The sequence below is a fragment of the Cheilinus undulatus genome, linkage group 23, assembly GCF_018320785.1.
Source record: "Cheilinus undulatus linkage group 23, ASM1832078v1, whole genome shotgun sequence".
Classification (NCBI taxonomy): Eukaryota; Metazoa; Chordata; class Actinopteri; order Labriformes; family Labridae; genus Cheilinus; species Cheilinus undulatus.
Window position 1 is genome coordinate 22358674 of NC_054887.1, and position 18310 is coordinate 22376983.

The following is an 18310-nucleotide window of genomic DNA, read 5'->3' on the forward strand; positions in this document are numbered from 1 at the left end:
TCAGCTGTGGAAAGCAGGGACCCCAAGTTTGGCAGAATGCATAGAACACACTAACATGATCTAGAACAAGTTAAGGCAAGAAAAAAAATGCTTGGACTAAAAGTAGAGACTAAAATGTGGGGAGTTTCTGTGGACTAAAACTAGACTAATATGTTTTTGACTTTTGTAGACTAAAACTATAAAATAAAGAAATGACTAAAACTAAGACTGAGACTACAAGTAAAAATATCTGTTAACATTAGCTCTGCTCTTCGATGAAAAACAGTGCACCAGCCACAAATTTTCCCCTGCACAGTTCCACAGGCAGGAAGGTGTGAGGGTTCTCACTCTTACTGCTCACAGAGGCAGGTGAGGGAATCAACTCAGTGCAGAGTCAGGTGTATGTCAATCAGTGCACTGCCAGGTGTGTGGGGCTGATTGCCACTGATTGAGGCCAGGTGTGGCAAACTTATATATACTCTCAGGCTACAGCACTCTGTGCTGACTCATTATCTCACCATCAGAGGTAGTGAGAGCTTCTCTCTGCATTTTCTTGGCTTCAATGAATGTTAGTGAACCAAAGCACTCCTTGAGACTCCTTGTGGTTTCCTCTGATTCAGATATCTAAAGGTTGATGCTGGATTTCTTTGTCCAGTCTTTTAGTTTTCTCATAACACCAGTCTGGTGGCATTAATTTTCCTAAGATTGTCTCTCATCCTCCCCAAGAATTTTAGTTTCATTTTGCGCTTCTCGGCAGCCGTGGATTGGTTGCTCATTTTTTGAGTGTTATTTCATACGGGAGCTTTTAGTTTGGGATTCTCCCATTTTGTTTCAGTTCGTTCCCCTCTTCCAGTAATCGATTGCGATTTTAGTGGTTATCCCTTTGGGGGTAACTTTAAGACACCTGGGTCTGTGTTTGCATCCCACCTTTACCCACCCTGACAGTGAATTACTTCACTTATGGTGCAAAAGTGTCTAACAACAACAACAACAACAACAACAATCCACTTGAAACAAAATAAAAATTAACACTGGGTTCACAGTTTGTGAAAAAATTGTCTTAAACCGTAGAAAATTTTCAGAAAAAAGTTCCTCAATGTAGAATTGTAAAGACATGGCACCATGTTCCCTGGGCCAAAGCTCATTTAAAATGGATTTGGAACACTGTTCTGTGGTCAGATGAATCAAAATTTGAAATTCTTTTTGTTTTTGGTTGTATGAGATTTGCAAATCATTGCATTCTGTTTTTATGAACATTTTAAACAACACCCCAACTTTGTTGGACTTAAGGTTCTAGAAGGAAATATGTTCCTCTGGAATAATGGACATTCTCATGTTCTAGCCTCTAAATTGTGAGTAGTTTCCTTTTTTATCATATATTTGAAGGATTAACTTTGTTTTTAGACTGTTGGTTGGCCCATAAAGCTGATGTCAGACTGCAAAATCTTTTTGTCTTTTACAGCAGCCACAGTGTCAGATCAAGTGATCACATAGCCATGCATTTTTTATGGCATGATTCACCTGGCATACATGAGACTACAATAGTGCTTGCAGGGCCCTAAACCTCAGTTTCAGAGCATTTCTCATCAGTGTTTATTGTTGCTAGATTACAAAAGCTGACCTCACTCTTTAAATAAATGTGTGCTTCATATTTCCGTTCCTCTAGGAAATAACAAGAAAGCATGAAAAAATGTAAAGGAATCTTGTTCTGACATGTGCAGCTGTAGACCTGGAATTTTTACCCCCTGTAGAGACTAGTAAGACCAATTTCTTATTCACCATTATCCATAGTCCCACCCTTTTTGATTTTGATTGACATTGATGAGTGAAGCACAGTTCCAAAAGCTGATTTCAACTTGGAGCTCTCTATATGCTGCTGTTAGGCCATGTAATAAGCAGATTTCAGGGATTATCATAGCATTTTATGCTGACGGCATTCAGCTGAAAATGTCTTTTAAGCCTTACTCAATGCTGTTACCCACCAGGCTGCTGAGGTGCTATTTCTGCTATTTCTCACCAACATTTCCCTTTTTTCCATCAGAGTCATCCCTCAATGACACATCATAGAGGCAAGGATGTTGTTGTCAGAGCTCAACAAGCTTTTCCTCTCTTTCATCACACAGCCCCAGCGTCACCATGCTTCTTCCACTTTGCCATTTGTTTTGTTTACATTCATGATTTTAGCAGACGCAAAGCACCTTGTAAACTCTTTAGTCAGCTTTACTGACTTGACATGAACAAATCATAGAAGGCAGAGGAAAAAGTCAAACAGGCTAGACTTCCTGTTGAGAGTTGTCTCAGAATTGTCCTGATTGTTGTTGACTTCGACTAAATTGGATTAAACCATCAGGCTGATGGGTCCTGAAACCCTACGAAAACGATACTATGAGATATTCTAAGGCATTGATTTAGCCTTTGGGAAATTATGATGGAATTATTTATCATTCCTGCCAGTTTGTCATTTAGCATTGAGGATTATCTGCAGATTAATTGATAACAATTCTAATGATTTTAGCTCTATGAAAATAGATTTTTTTTTCCATTTTTTGTTGTATTGCTCTTCAGAATGGCAATAGAGTCCCTCAGCTCATATCCTCAGGTCTGCTGGTAGATTTATTACCACTGTCACTGAGGTTATTTAGCCTTTGCTGCAGCTCTTCAGAGCAGCTTCTGTATCCTAATACTGAAAACACAGCCTCTGTTAACCTGCTGTACCATGGCCTTTAACACAGATCCCTGTATTATCAGTGTAACTAATGGCAGTAGACTTTCTCAGGTCCGTCTGGCGTCTTGAGGACACTGAAGCAGATTGGCGTCCTCCAGAGAATACTAAGACTTCAGTGCGTGTGTGTGCTCATGCATGTGTGTGGGACTTAATACTGAAGTCCTCCCCTTGTAGTCTGCCGGCTCCGGCCTTCGGAAATTGCTGGACAATGGTAGATTGTGAGAGTTTCTTTGTCTTGAAAACACAATGGAGTCTATCAATAGCTTATTGGCTGTGCCATTTATATGAACCCTGCCAGGGGTGCTTCCACTGCCTTCTTACAGTGACAGTGAGGTCAGGACCCAAACTGTCACTCAGATTTTAACATCCGTCTTCTTATCACTGGTTTTTATTTCTTTTATGAGTCTTTCCTCAATATGTAGCTTGGTCTCTACATATTCAGTATTAACAGCTTGAGGCTTTTATATGTGGAACAGCAGTATTCCTGGTATAAATTGCTCTTTAAAAAATCCATCAGGACAAATGACTTGAGGAAAACTCATTTGTTTACTGCTAAGAAACACCATATCCTCTCTGTATGTGTGCTTGTGTTTGTGTATATGTTGTGTTTTCATGGACATGTGCCCACACAGCCACCCTGCAGATTTAATATGGCTGATTAGAGCTGTCTGATGAGGATCAGAGATGACCTTGGTGGAAAAATAATCGGCATGAGCAGCATCTGAGATGAAAACTGTTCCATATCATTTTGCTATCATATTACACGCAATATTAAATATAATAATTAGAAGAAATCGAGTCAGATGTATTAAAAAAGTTCAGTTTAAGGATTCTTTAGGCCAAAATAGAAGCCTAATGGATCATATTTGCAGTGGGCTATGAAGCCGATTATCCAGGACTACAGTATAAGGAGGGTTTGCTGCTGACCATTTAGCTATGACAGCCACTCTCAGCCGTATATCTCAGAAAGGAAGTGATGTAATTTGCCAGTAACACATGAAAAAAAAGCAAACATTACACACTCAGCAACATTTCATAAATAAAAGAGAGAAAAAGGTCAGAAGTCTAATCTGGGATTATGTATAGACCCGCTTTAGTCACACAGTCAGTGGTTGGCTTTAATTTCATTAGTTTTAGCTAAAGCTAACATAGCTATGCTAGCTCAAAATTAATGCTCCTATATAAGCCAATGTAGCTGTTAGCTTCAGCAAGTGTAAACAAACGTAGCTATCTTAGCTTACCTAATTACAAAACGTTTGATAAATGGAGTACAGTCTGCTGACAAGGAAATAAAAAGCTTGTATGCCATGAAAACATTCTAACCAGCAAACATAGCCGCTGTAGCTCTGTTAGCTGGTCAAGGTATAAAGATAATCTAGCTATGTAGCTAATGTCGCTAAAGCTCATATAGGGTATACTAACAAAGCTACAAACCAAGATAAGCTGCATAGCTAAATTATTTAATGAACTTATGTAGCTATGTTTTATTTAGCTACATTTGCTAAATGGACTGTTCGTCCTAGCGCTGGTCACTGGTAAACAGTGGGCTATCTTCGACTGCCCTTAACAGACGCCTGTTTTTAGATCTTACCAGCTGTGAAATAAAGCTCACATGCTAGCATAACAACAGCTTCCTTGCATATCTATCACAATGCAACATTAGCATGAATTTGGAGTTAGTCTCAGATCACATGACAAATCTAGTATAACCTGACAAAAAGCTCTGTTTGTATCAAATTATGTTAGATATAAGTACAATTATCTGTCCCTTTAGCTGCGGATTGCCGTCTGCTGTTTAGTACAAGCAGGTGGTGTAAAGCGTGTTGATACATAATTATTACAAAAACTGATGTCTTTACCAACCATTATAACACTCCTCAGAGCCATGCCACTAACAACCAAACCATGGCATAGATTAGAAATGCTGTGGCCATGGTAAAAGCGATACCATAACTTGCTCGTCTCGACTGTTTTGTTTTCATGTGTCCCATCCATTCAGGAGAAAGCATCTCTTCTCCCTGTGGATTAACCCGTATCAACAATATGCCGGATAATTTCAAAGACAAAATGACAGCCAGAGGTTTCTGATGGGATTTTGATGCAGGTGCTGTAGATGTCTGTTGAGATGTGGACCTGCCATCTATAATCAATGGCTGAATGTTTAATACATTAGCTCCTTGCACCTATGGGGACTCCACATGGTTTCCATACTAATAAGAAAGATTGATGTGATTGAAAAAAAATCCCCCACCTTAGAAGACAGGTGTCACACATAAGATACAACAGGCTCTAAGCATGTTATGAATGCAAATCAGGGACCCCACATTGAGAGGGGGAAGCATAGAAGCAGGTGGATGGATGGAAAAGATAATGAGATAATGAACGCATGTCTTTGTTGAATAAGCTTAATGTTGCTTCCAACAACTGATATCGATATTTTTATATCAACAATGGAGCTATTTCAATAACTAGCAATAGCTGCTCTATACTGCAGCTATGGAGTAAATAAAACATGAACTTTATCTGTAAGTGCTGGAATGAATAAATACATTCTTTTTAGGGCTGTCAGCATTAATGCATTAATTACAAGGGTCCAGCACTCTTTGGTTGTGATGTAAAATAAGTCCAACACTGCACTTAATATTCCAATTCAACAGTAGACAGTTCAGTGGAAAGTCAAGTGTCACCTGCATCTTGTGTTATTAAACATTTAATTTTGTCCTTTTCCTTTGCAATCCATTACAAGTTCCTTTTTCCTTGGCTAAATTTTGTGCAGTAATCTTTAATCTGCTCAACGCTCCTGATTTTCTTTCAAAATAAAGAAATGCATCCAAACAGGAAATCAAAAACCTTTTTTAAGTGAGTACAAAATAAAAAATTAAACAAAAACGGTTTTAAATGCAAATTAAAAGAGATTTTTTAAAATGCAACAAAAAGGGAGATTGGTTATGATGAACTGTAGAAATTCTGGGATTAATTTCTTAATTTAATTTTTTATTGTTTGACAGCCCTAATTCTTATTTTAACATTTCACACACTTATAAACCACAGATGTACATGCAGGTACGGCCCCACATAAAGGGGAATAATGAGGGGAGCTTTCTTGGGCCCAGGCAAATGGAGGGTCCCAGAAATAGAGGGCCACAATGACTAAACCATTTGGAAAGTAATGTCAGAGCTCAAAGCTAAGCCTTGATCTGCACAGATATGATGCCAAAAAGTAAAGCAGAAAAAACTGAGACTGCTTTAATGGAAAAGGGAGGAAATAATTGTAAAAAGAAAAAGGGCCAGAAATTGGCTAATTGAATTAGAAGTGTCAAAAAGGATAATAGCTGTAAAAATAGGTGAAAAAAGCAAGAAAATGTGCAAAAATGGTTGGAAAAATTGAGAAAATGGATAAAGAGATAAAAATGGGTTAAAATAAGGCAAAAATGGGCAGGAAAAAAATGATGAAAAGCAGTTAAAAAGTGGCAAAAATTGATTAAAAGAGGCAAAAACTGGTTAAGAAAGGCAAAAAATGAGCAGAAATTGTTGAAAAGCAATCAAAAAGAATGGGCAAAAATTGGCAGAAAAATGGTGGAAAGTGGTTCAAAAGGGGCAAACAGGGGTTAAAATAGGGCAAATTTGTCAATAAAGAGGCACAAATTAGTTAAGAAAGGCAAAGAATGTTAAAAAGCTATCAGAAAAATTGGCAAAAATGTATTGGAAGTTACAAAAAAATTGTTTGAAAGAGGCAAATGTGGGATAATTACTGCAAAAATGGGTTGTGAAAGTCAATATAGGGGCAGAATGAGTGGAAAACTGTGTAAAGCAGTTAAAATGGGTCAAAAGTGAGTTGAAAGTGGCAAACAAATGGTTAAAAGAGGCAAAAACAGGACAATAGCTTTAAACATTGTTTAAGAAAGGCAAAAAAGGGACAAAAATGTTTAGAAGAATGGGGAAAACATTAAGAAGTGGCAAAAATGGTTCAAAATTGGCATATATTGGCATAAGACAGACATTCTGGCACCCTATCTATATTTTCAAGACATGAAAATATAGATAAGGTGCCAGGATGCACAAGAAGGTGCCTTTATTTTGATAGGGTGAGAAGGTGGGCAAAGACATGGACCTAACAGCTCTCAGATCAGGATTTAATCCTGCAAAGGTGCCTCAAGGACTGTAGCCTTTGCGTGCCTGCTGAGTTAAACTGGCGTCCACCAAACTAAAGCTTGTGTATTAAGAATTTTCCAGGGGGAATCCCCCGTGTTCTTGACACTGATTTGTCAGAGTTGAAGAACACGTGAATAAAATGTGGATAAAAGCACAAGCCCAGACTGTTTTGCGCACGGTTCATTTAAGATTTGCTGCACTCTCCAACCATGATAAATGGAATATTGCAAGTGCCCCTTTATGCTTCCTGTACTTGGTTATGGTTATATTTCCCTTCCTGATGCTAATAATAGAATATATATCAGTTCCTGCATTGGTTTTGTTGCACTTATTAAACCTCATGTGTTTCAATAATGTCATGAAAACACTAAATCCTTTCTGTTTTTGCCTTTCAGGCATACTTGGTGTGACTCTGCTGTATGTGTGAAGACTTGGGGAGGCACATGATACCAGGAGATGGATAAAAGGGTAAAAAGGAAGGACTGTGAGAGAAAGCAGGAAGCTGCAACGGAATTTCCACACCCTGATGTGGGTGGGTCCGCACAACAGAGAGAGAGCACAATTTCCCGCCCCTCTTTTCTTCCCTCACTGCTAACTTTCTCTTTTTTCCCAGACAATAGGGGCCACGGTGAAACAATGCAGGAGGGGAAGGCCAGGGGGGTTTGAGCGACAGAAATAGAGGGGGTAGTCTGAGGTTCTGAGAGGGGGAGATGGGTGAGAGGGCCCTGGGTGGTCAGAGAGTGATGGAGGCCTTCTTTTCCTGAGAGGGAGAGAAAACCAGCAGGGATGAGGGGGGTTGTTTAAAGGGTTGATGGAAAGGGAGGTGAAGGGATGTAGGTTAGAGAGGGGCAGCTAGTTTTGAGGGTAACACAGCCACATGGCCCAGAGGTCGAGCCGTGTGTTTTTGTGGGACTCAAACATTTTTCTGCCTGACTGAGCCTGAAAGTGATCCTGCTGAGCCAGGCAGGGAAAATCTCAGGCTTTTTACTGCTCCAAACACATACGCAAGTTAGCATACAGGCATAAATAGAGAGATGTAGAAAGGCACATGGAAATGCACTCAATCAGAAAGTTTACATTCAGTTTGAAAAAGCTGAATTATTATGTTAGTCTGACTAAAAGGGGCTATTAAAATGCACGTAGAAATGATGGTCTGATTGAAATCCTTGTAAATCAAATTTATTGAAGATGGACAAACTGGGATCGTAATCAAGTCCAGGAAATCCGTCCACGTCAGTCTGACTGGAAACAGGAATTTATTTGGTTCCACAACTGTTCCTTCAAAATGGTTCATCCCACTGGTTTCAAAAAAGGTTAGTTGATAATAAATGGGAAAATGATAGAAATACAACAGAAAACGCAACAAATAACAGGAAAAACAATACCCAGGTTTATGAATTAATCTAGGGAATTGTGTGGTGCTACATAGCCTGATGTAAACATTATGAATACATTATATGTAAATAGTAGTCTAGCAATGTTGCAGCAAGAACTTAAGTGTGAAAAATTGCCATGCTGCCCTTCTGCAGCAGCTGCTGCCCCTCATCAAGTTTGCTGCTGACAGTGAGAGTGAGGAAGAGTCAGCACCACTACCAAGAATTGAAAAAAAATTACAGTCCACACCTACACTATTTGTAAAGGGCCCAGAAAAAAGTCATGATTCTGTGCTATAACCTCCACCTCAGAGCTAACTCTGCCCACTTCAGACTTATGAAAAATGCGCAAAAAATGGGCAGTTTGGTACTGGGAGGAGGGGAGGGGAAAAGAACAAGGTTTTCCAAATAAGGCAGGAGTGACAGTGATGTCCCCTTGCCAGAAAGTGACAGAGTCCCGCAGCACTGCTGCCTTAGAGCGATCTTTTGAGGTAGAGGATTTTCCCCTCCAGAGTCCCCTGAAGCAGGCTGTGTGGTGGTGGACCGTGGTGGTCCTGAGTACTACATGTTTGGGCTTTTTGCTCCAGCACTGGCGTTACTAAAGCTGGAGCTCTTGGAGCTGAGGCAGTGCAGGAGCAGGAGAGGATGGGAGTGGTTTCTGAATGGAAATTTTAGTTAGAGGCTGCGACATTCTACCTTTTACCTAAAGTTTGGGACGTAGAGGTTTCTACATCACATAAGCCACGCCTTTTCAGAAAAGATTTTTCAAAGCAGATGTCCTTTGAGCTCATTAAAAGCCATAAGATGCAGATGTTTATCAGTTTAGTGCAAATGTCAGAAATAACACCAGCATTGATGTTTTATCATAGTTCAGTCATATACCTCAATGTATAGCTGAAACAACATTAAAGTGTTCACTGCCTCTTTAAAACAAGAATATTTTAAATATGGAAGCCTATACTAGCCCGCTAAAGACATGATACTGTAAAAACCTGCTGTTGATAAATGCCAGTAATATTTTTATTGGTTTGCAGATTGAACAATGACAACTCCCACTAAACACCGCTGCTGAATCGCAGGCTTGACGTACGCTGGTATTCAAGAAATGTCAGCAGTTTGTCAGCAGCGCCATCCATCTATACCGCCATTGCCATGGTATACAGTGAAGCAAAGCAACAACCAAGTCGTTGTAATCATAGCGTTCCTAGTCTTATAAAAACATCTGCGCTCAAGATTTTCCTCTTTGTGGAAATTCCTCCTTGTGGAATCCCACAAACCTCTGCTTTTTGGCCTTGTCTCCATTCAAATGCTAACTTGCTAGATTGTTAGCGCTAGTGTCGCGTTTATCGTTTCGTCATTTCTTCCTGCATTCCTATTGGTTTGTAAGCCTGGTATAGACGGTGTGATTTTGGGCTGTCCCAGACAAACGATGACCAATCTTGGCGATATCTTTGGTCATGGCTCTTAAATGGTGGTCCACGTTGCACTGTGACCACTGTGCAACAGACAGGCTGACAGGGGTCCGCCCGATGTCATGGTCTAAGAGCCTGGGATAAAATTGTGACAGTGTCAGAAATTTAGGATGACCATCTCACAGTGTGACTGCGGCTACGAGCTATGTCAACTATCAGCCCGTAGGAAATGTTACACACTTCTAAGGAGGTGAGCTGTTGTTCATATTCGGCTAATATAGCCATTTATGCTTTAAATTTTTTAGAATAGTATTACAGTAAATATAATAAATCCACCTTAATAAATCTCCAGTAAAAAGTTGCAAACTGCAAGGCTGAAAATGAATCTCACTGTGGCCCTGTTTATATCTCAATCAAGCCCAAACTGGCCCAGGAGTTCTGCACATGCTCCTCACTTTGTATGTTGGCCTTTGACCTATAAACTGACCAGCATAGATGCTAAGTATAGAAGAAATCACATAGTAGTCTCCCTTTTGATAAAAGCTAGAGGGATGGCATTTGTTGCATTTCTGTCAAAAATAAACCATAGAGTATGTACAAAATGTAAAGAGCTGAAGAATTGGTCAATGTTTTCACCATTTGATGCTGTCAGAAAGCATGCATATCATCAACTACCATAGCAGAGGCAGACATGCCCTTGCCAATAAAATAATTCATGCATGCATAGAAGGACAAGGAAAGTCAAGGCCACCAATAAGGGAGAAGAAGGGGAAGCTTTGACATAGGCAGCCATTTTTAGGGGGCCCTAGTACAGTTAGTCCTGTTAAATTGCCTCATATAACCATAGCTCAACATTATTATGCATGTAAACAAACATGAAGTCCTATAAGCCTCAAAATAAATTCTTGAATAATGTAATTAGCCATATCTCTAATGCTAAAGGTCAAACGTGAAACATCAGAACTTGAAAAGCTAAGTTAGTGTGTGAGAGCATGTGTGTGTATTGGTAGCAGAAGGTGCAAATGACAGCAGAAAAAAGATCCAAGAAAAAAAGAAAGCTTGTCCTGACCTAAAACTGCCTCTGCTGCCTGTGTGTGAAAGAATGGAAAGAGCAGATCACAACGTTGACAGCCCCTTAACGGTCACCTACACAAAACACTGTCATGACAACAACAGCTCACTTTTAAAGGGCTGTGATGAAGTGATGCTGATGTCAGCGTTTTTAAAGCCATATTTTAAAAGAGCTGCTTTATGTAAGCTTAATGCTAACAACAGACATCAGTTTAGGATTATGAATTATTAAATCCTGAAGTGCTGCATAATCGGTAAACCTGTGCTGTGCAACCAGGCTTCACACGAATAACCTTATGGTTAAGAGCAGATCCAAAGGTTCAGTGAAAGCAAATGCATCAAGATAAGTCCAGGGAATGTGTATAAAATGATGCACAACATGTAAGATGGTGGATAAATTCAAAATAAATGGTACATTTGATCATTTTACAGGCTCACTGAGGTACATTATGCAACTATTTTTTCTATTAGATAAGGCTTAATATATGATATATGTTGACATACTTTTAAGAATTTGAAGACATGATATTTTAGGAACTTTTAAGACCTGCTGTTATCATTATTCTGTTAATTAAATGGGGTGTGAAAATTTATGCAATGTGCATAGCTTGATTAAAAAAAAAGTGGGCAGCGAGAAAACAGTTATTATGACAACACAACAGCTGGGATCTCTCAAATTACACAAAAAAGTCTTTTTTAATTTAACATTAGGAATCATTAGTATACCTAATAAACTTTAGTAAGCAATTAGTAAAACATGTAAACACTTACCGACCACTTCATTAGGTACACCTGTTCAAAAGCTCATTAATACAAGTATCTGATCAGTCACTGAGAAGGCAGCAACCAATGCATTTAGGCATCTGCTGTGGTTCGAACCAAGCATCAGAATGGGGAAAATGGTATTTTCAGTGACTTTGAAGACATTATTGTTGGTGCTCTTTTAGGCTTTCATGTTGTTTAAGCCAAATCCTGACTTCACCTTTCAAATCCTGCAGCCTAAATCAACACTCATCAGACCAGGCAATATTTTTTCAATCTTCTGTTGTCCAATTTTGTTGAGCCAGTACGAATTGCAGCCACAATTTCCTGCTCTTAGCTGACAGGAGTGGCACCCACCGCTGTAGCTCATCTGCTTCAAGGTCTGACATGTTCATTTAGAGATGCTCTTCTGCAGTTGTAAGTTGTGCAGTGGTTATTTGAGTTATTGTTGCCTTTGGCCCAGATAGCTACGCTTAAGCAAACTGTGTTGACCATATCTTTATGCCTTGCTCCCATCTGATTGTTTGATTAGACATTTGCACTATTGACCATTTGAATAGGTATACCTAGTGAAGTGGTTGGTGAGTGTACATGGTCAGGGTTAGATTGAAATCCTGCTGACTGTGTTGGTATCTGGCTCCATCTTGTGGTAATAAAATGCCTTGCAGTTATTTGAGTAGTAGGTCAGAGCAAACATACTTCATGACCTTCTCATGTTTCTGTTTGATGAAGTGGTGGGTCAGTGTCATAAAATTGCAGAGTTATCACCACAGCCAAGAGGTTCTTTGAACTATAAATAACATACAGATAAGCTCTGGTGGAACTATAATAAAGGTTGTCAAACATGTGGCTATAGCTTATTATTGAAACCTTAGCTATTGTTTCTTTTTTTTTATCAATCAACAGTAAAATGCCAGATAAAGTAAGAAGAAGCTATTGTTAGCTACTGCCAATCCTGCTTGACATAAAAAAAAGTTTTATTTAATTTTTATATTGTGTTTTTTTATTTATTTATTTCATTTTTTATATTCTATTCTATGTTAAATAATTTACTTTTTCTTATTCTCTTTTATTTTTCGTGTTTAATAGATTATCTTATTAATTTTTCTTTTTTTTCCTTTTTTTATTTTATTTATTTGTCGTGCACCTAAAACACACAATTACAAGTTCCACTGCGCTTTCCATAGCAGTGGGTGGCGCTGAGTCCACATTTCGCCTTTTGCTAACTACCTAAATAAAGAACACGAAGAAGAAAGAGGAAGCTGAAGTTGCCTCTGCTGTGAGAGGTTGACACGGCGGCAGATTCCATCGACTGAACGGAGTCTTTCTCCTGGATCACCGGGGCTGCCCCAGGACTTTGACTTTAACAGAATGGGAAATCTTCTGCTTATTGCCGGGTAAAAAAAAAAAAAAAAAAAAGACGTTGATTTGCTGTGATATCACGGATGTGTTAGTGGGTGTGACGTATGCTGCGGAATTCGAATTACCATATGAAACGGTTGTGTGATGCTGCGCTACATCCACTAGAGACCGGGTGTTGCGGTTAAACAAGTTACCGTGATTACTGGCGACCTTCAGTCAAACTAAGTTGTCGCAGTGACAACAGGCGTTGGAAATTATTGTTTAATTTATTTTTTGAATTCATTTTATAGATACTCTGTAATGAAAATCTCAACAATAAGCATTAGTCACAACACTTTCCCTCATTAACATCTGTTGTAGCTCAACAACAACCACAGAGGCATTCTGCTGAGAGTCACCGGTTAACACAGCCACTCACCAAACCGTAACACTTGAGCCCAAATATGTCTAGTTTATCTATCTGGTGTTTTGGGGTCTTTAATGCACCTTAAAATATCTTTAAAAACGAATGTCACGTGTTATGGCTGACAGGGACACTAGAAAAATGACCATCCGTTACAGTGCTATTATAACGGTAATGTAACTTAAACAAGTATAGTGAAAGATGAATTAAAATAAACAAGATGTGTACAATGAAGTCTGAAAATTAATTAGGGTAAGTTAGCATAACCTTTATAAGATGGATAGCCAACATAGATACAATTAGACTTAAAAACAAATACAACACTCATACTGCTTTTTAATTTAACTTTTTATCACTTCTGACTTTCTAACAGTTTTTATTTTACATGTTTTATATATTATATTCATATATATTCAATACTTATTATTTTCTATTTTAAATTGAGCTATCTTGCAAAAGTTTTCCACCTATCAACATCTTGAATTAGGTAAAATAATAGAAACACCAGTGTTTATCATATAATAACACCAACATGTGGCCCACTTTCTGTGGCCCAATACTATTAATTTAGCAACAGTTAAATGAGGCTCATAAGTGTAAATCTTACAGCAATGCTACGTTAACGTTTTTTAATACCAAATTTTAGTTGTAATTAATCATGATATTGTATTTAGAAGCGTTTTATTTGATCTACAACTAAATAATGGAAATGGTACAAACAAGACTATTCCTGTGTGCTCTTCAATTTATTTTCATGACAATTAATTTTAAAATTAAATCATGTAATTGTTTTCCAGTCAGTATAAATGAAGAAAACCTGTAATACCTAAGCTTTTTTGTATTTTAAAAGTCTGACATCAGTAGAACCTTGCTATATACAAAATTTTATTTGTAAGAGGAAGGAAATGAAAACCTTTTATGTTTTTTCATTTGTTCCAGTGTCTTCAGGACTGATCCCACTATGACTGTGAATGCCACAAATGGAGGGACTTTCACAACCAGGAGGATCAGAAATCGTATTACTTATTATTATGCTGCCTCTTCAGAAGCAGGAGCAGGGCTTAAGACATTATGTCCTTCCAAAGACTGTCCCACATCCCCTTCTCTTTGCTCCTCTTCTGCAGATCCTTCCACTTCTCCATTGCTCTCAGATTCACCTTCACACACACCTGTCTCCCCCTCAGTCCAATCAGATTCCGCCCCAACCACCCGCCCTCTTGTTCTCTTCTTCTCCTGGCTTGGGGCCCAGCCAGGGGCGGTGGCCAAATACAGAGACCTTTACCTGCAGCGAGGTATGGATGTCCTCTTAGTCCAGAGCAGTGTCATGCACTTTCTGTGGCCCAGATGGGGGCTGGAATATGGGTCAGAGGTGTTGAAGGTTCTGGAGGAGCCCCAGTTCTTAGATAGACCTGTGCTGGTTCACTCAGCCTCAATCGGTGGCTACACTTTCACCCAGATCCTTACCCACATCGCACAAGAACCAGAAAAACATGCAGGCCTGGCCCAAAGAATGATAGGACACATCTATGACAGCCTGGTGGTCGGTACGCTAGAGCACATGGCGGTAGGTGAGTGACAGCAATCCAACTCGGGTTACTTTTGTGTGTGAAGTGTGTGTGTGTTTTTAGATCTTTAAATAATTCATCAGCCAGCTGACCCACTGATCCAGTTTGTCAAGAGTCCAGGGAGTGTTTGTTACAGCCTATCCCTGGACAGTGATAGCAGCTTTCATATCAATCAATTCAAACTTAGAAATATAAAGGGAAAAGACAAATCATTATCTCTATCAAATACACATTTTAGCCACTTTTAATTTTAGATTTATTCTTCAATGTGCAGATTTATTATATTTTTTAAAATAGGTTTTCAATAACATTTTTCTCCAAAGATTTTTAAGGGCTTTCATCCCTGTTTTGTACATACCACAGATCTGGATTTGAGCCTATTGATGTTTTCATTCCATTTAGTTCTATGGGACACGTAGTTTCCAATAAACAGTTCTAAGTCTGAAAATATGAATGGAAAAATATTGTTATTGTAATTATTGTAATTTGACAGAGTTTGGTGAGTTTGAGAGGTCATTCATTGTAAAATGTTAACATTCTATCTCTTGTTATTCAGGTCTTGGAAAGACCCTGGTCCCACGTTTAGAGACCCTTATCAAAAACGCCGCCATGCTCTATTTCTGGCTCTTCAAACGCCACACAGCAGACTTCTACAACAGCAGCATAAAGGTTTTCCACAACAGCCCCATCACTACACCAGCACTCTTTTTCTACAGCGAGAACGATGCCCTGTGCAACCCGCTTGCCATGGAAAACTGCATCGACCTCTGGAGGAAGAGGGGCATGACTGTGGAGAGCAGGAAGTGGAAAGAGTCCATACATGCAGCCCATATGCGATGCCACCCTGAAGACTATGTATCAACGTTGCAGAAATACTTGAATGCACTGCACATTTCCTCTCTCAAAGTAAAAATGTAAACGTTAGAGGACACAAAATTCTACTTTGACTGAATTTTAAACTGCAAAATGCTTTAATATTATGAAGAAAAGACTTTGATCTTGCAACTGTATTTAACTAAGACCACATTCAACCCCTTTTATGCACTCTTATTTATTTGTTGATCCCATTTTAACTGAGGTAACAGTTTAAATTATTTCATGTATTTATCCAATTACTGTTGAGGTACTATCCTGTGATGCTTGTTTGCACAGGTGCTTGCTGATGAAATGTTTTTGCACTTGTTACTAAAAATATCTGGAGTTAACTTGAAATAAATCTTTGAGAGCTGTTAATTACATTGTTCAAATACTTCTTTGTTTTCGTAGAAACTCACACAAGTTTTCAAATGGCAGGTATAATTTTTAAATATTGGTTGAGTGGTAATTGTAGCTCACTGGAAGAGAACAGTTCAGGGAGAAAGCGTTTTTAATCGGTCATAAAAAGGGACACCTCATGGCGGTTGCTCCTTAAAATCCAATGCGAGAAGTAAATATGGTGAAGACGAAAGGCGAGTCAAGAGGTATATACAGGTACGTTTCAAAATTATTCGCTCATCTTAAGTTATGGGGTGGTAAAACAAGGAAGCACTGACCACTGCGTCACATTTTTGTTGCCTACGGCTCAAGGTTTTGTGGCGTTTCGTGAAGTAAAAATGGCGGCATCTGCTGGCTAAACCGTTGATATCAGTTTGGATGGATTTAACCTGTAACGTTCACTCGTTTATTACTTTCTTTTAAGTTTTAGACCGTATAAACTGCAGTGAGGATCTAAACTGATGCTTGAAAAATTCACTGAGCATTTAATTACCGTTTCCTCAACCCATACGTTTATAGAAATCAACGATCGTTAAAAAATATGTCGATTTTTGGCTAGGACTTCTATTTGCAATTATGTATTTCAACGGCTTACTGGGTGAGGAAGCACTTTTATAGTAGCCAAGCCCTTAACTATTTTGCTCTTAACTTATGATGCAAGATAAGTTTTATATTTGGAAGGACATATTGTGAGGTTTATCGCTTTTATGCATACGCTAAGACAGGGGAATACCTAATATGGCGCATTTCACATCTAAAGTTGCTAACGGTTAAAGTTGGCGGAGGGATATTGATGACCGTAGGGCTCTGATGCCTTCCTCTGTTGATACGAGAGTGGTATGGCGGAGTCTGTGGTGTCAACAGGTGAGATTTACGTGCTTCCGTTGTCCTTTATCGCCTTTCTCCAAAGCGTACAGACAGGCAGAAATGTTGAAAGGTATCCCTCCTTCATATTAAGTCCACGTGGCTTCATTTCTGAGGTACAGATCTTTATCTTTTCACCACTGGTTTACAATGAGTCAGACAGCCTCCTTCCGTAAACAATCAACAGAACAGGACAAAACGTGATAAAGTGACCATAGTGTTCACAGCTTAAAGGGGTAACCACAAATAAAAGACAAAACTCGTGACTAAAAGCAAGATAAAGTAACAATACCTCCAATAGCTAAAACACGGTAGATAAGTCAAGATGGAAATTTGCTGTTCTTATTGTTTTTTGCAGGCTAGTATCTTATGTCTACGACCAGAAGAGAGAGGCTTGGAAAGGGTTGGAGTTGTCTTCAAGAAGCTATAATATTCTCATATATTAGATAAATAACAATATCAGCAGTATGTTATAATAATAGTTCACACAATTTATCTGAATTTACTATGACATATATAAAAACAATATTAATGAATGAATATATAACGAAGAATATTATTACATATTTTTAATTTAATATAAAAAATTACATAAAAATTAACATACAAGACAAGGAGTTCAAGAACTCCGACGCTATCTTTTTCTTTGAAAATTAAACGTATGTCCTCTCAATTTAAACTGAAATAAAAATATTACAATACATGATAAAACTATCATACAATGCGACCTTGCATGACATTTTACTTTGAACGTTAGAAGTATTTCCTCTTCATTTAATATGAAATAGAAACAAAGTAGACCTGACCAGACGTTATCATTCATTTTGAAAATAGAAAGTATGTCCTCCTCATTTAATATTAAAAACTACATACGAACAAAAACAAAAATGAACATACAGTGCGACCAGACGTGATCTTTTATTTCGAAAATTAGAGCACGGGCGCGGGACATGGCTGTCTCCTCCTGGAGGTCTGTATGGCAGAGGTCTCCGGGCTGCAGCCATATACTCTTGGTTGATACAGAGTGGAGTGACATACATCAGAAGATATTTCTTGTTTGCTGCTACAAAGCTCTACGCTCTAAAGCAAGAAAAAGTCAGTGTATTTATTAAGAAGATATCAAATAGTAAGACAGAGAGAAATGACATTACACTAATATATAAACAACAACTAAAACGCCGAAACTCCTGTATACCGTCATACCTAACTCACGTACAACCTAAATAAATAAAGACCCCCTTCTACAGTAGACCTGCAGACTTGGCTCTGTTACCAGCAGTTTTCTCTGTAAAATTAAAAGTGGCGTAATAACTACTTGAAATTTAATTAAAATGCGTTGCTGCCATTTTGAAAAGTATTCATTAGTACGTTTTATTACAAAATAAGAT

The 18310-nt window shown here is 38.5% G+C and overlaps 1 protein-coding gene across 1 annotated transcript; it reads left to right on the top strand.

Moving 5' to 3' along the window:
* The first annotated feature begins 12741 nt into the window (after positions 1-12741).
* Positions 12742-16020, top strand: LOC121505590. Its single transcript, XM_041781040.1, has 3 exons — positions 12742-12871; positions 14179-14807; positions 15361-16020. Exons 1-3 carry the CDS (start codon positions 12846-12848, stop codon positions 15720-15722), a joined length of 1017 nt encoding a protein of 338 aa, XP_041636974.1. The 5' UTR covers positions 12742-12845; the 3' UTR covers positions 15723-16020.
* Positions 16021-18310: the final 2290 nt, after the last annotated feature.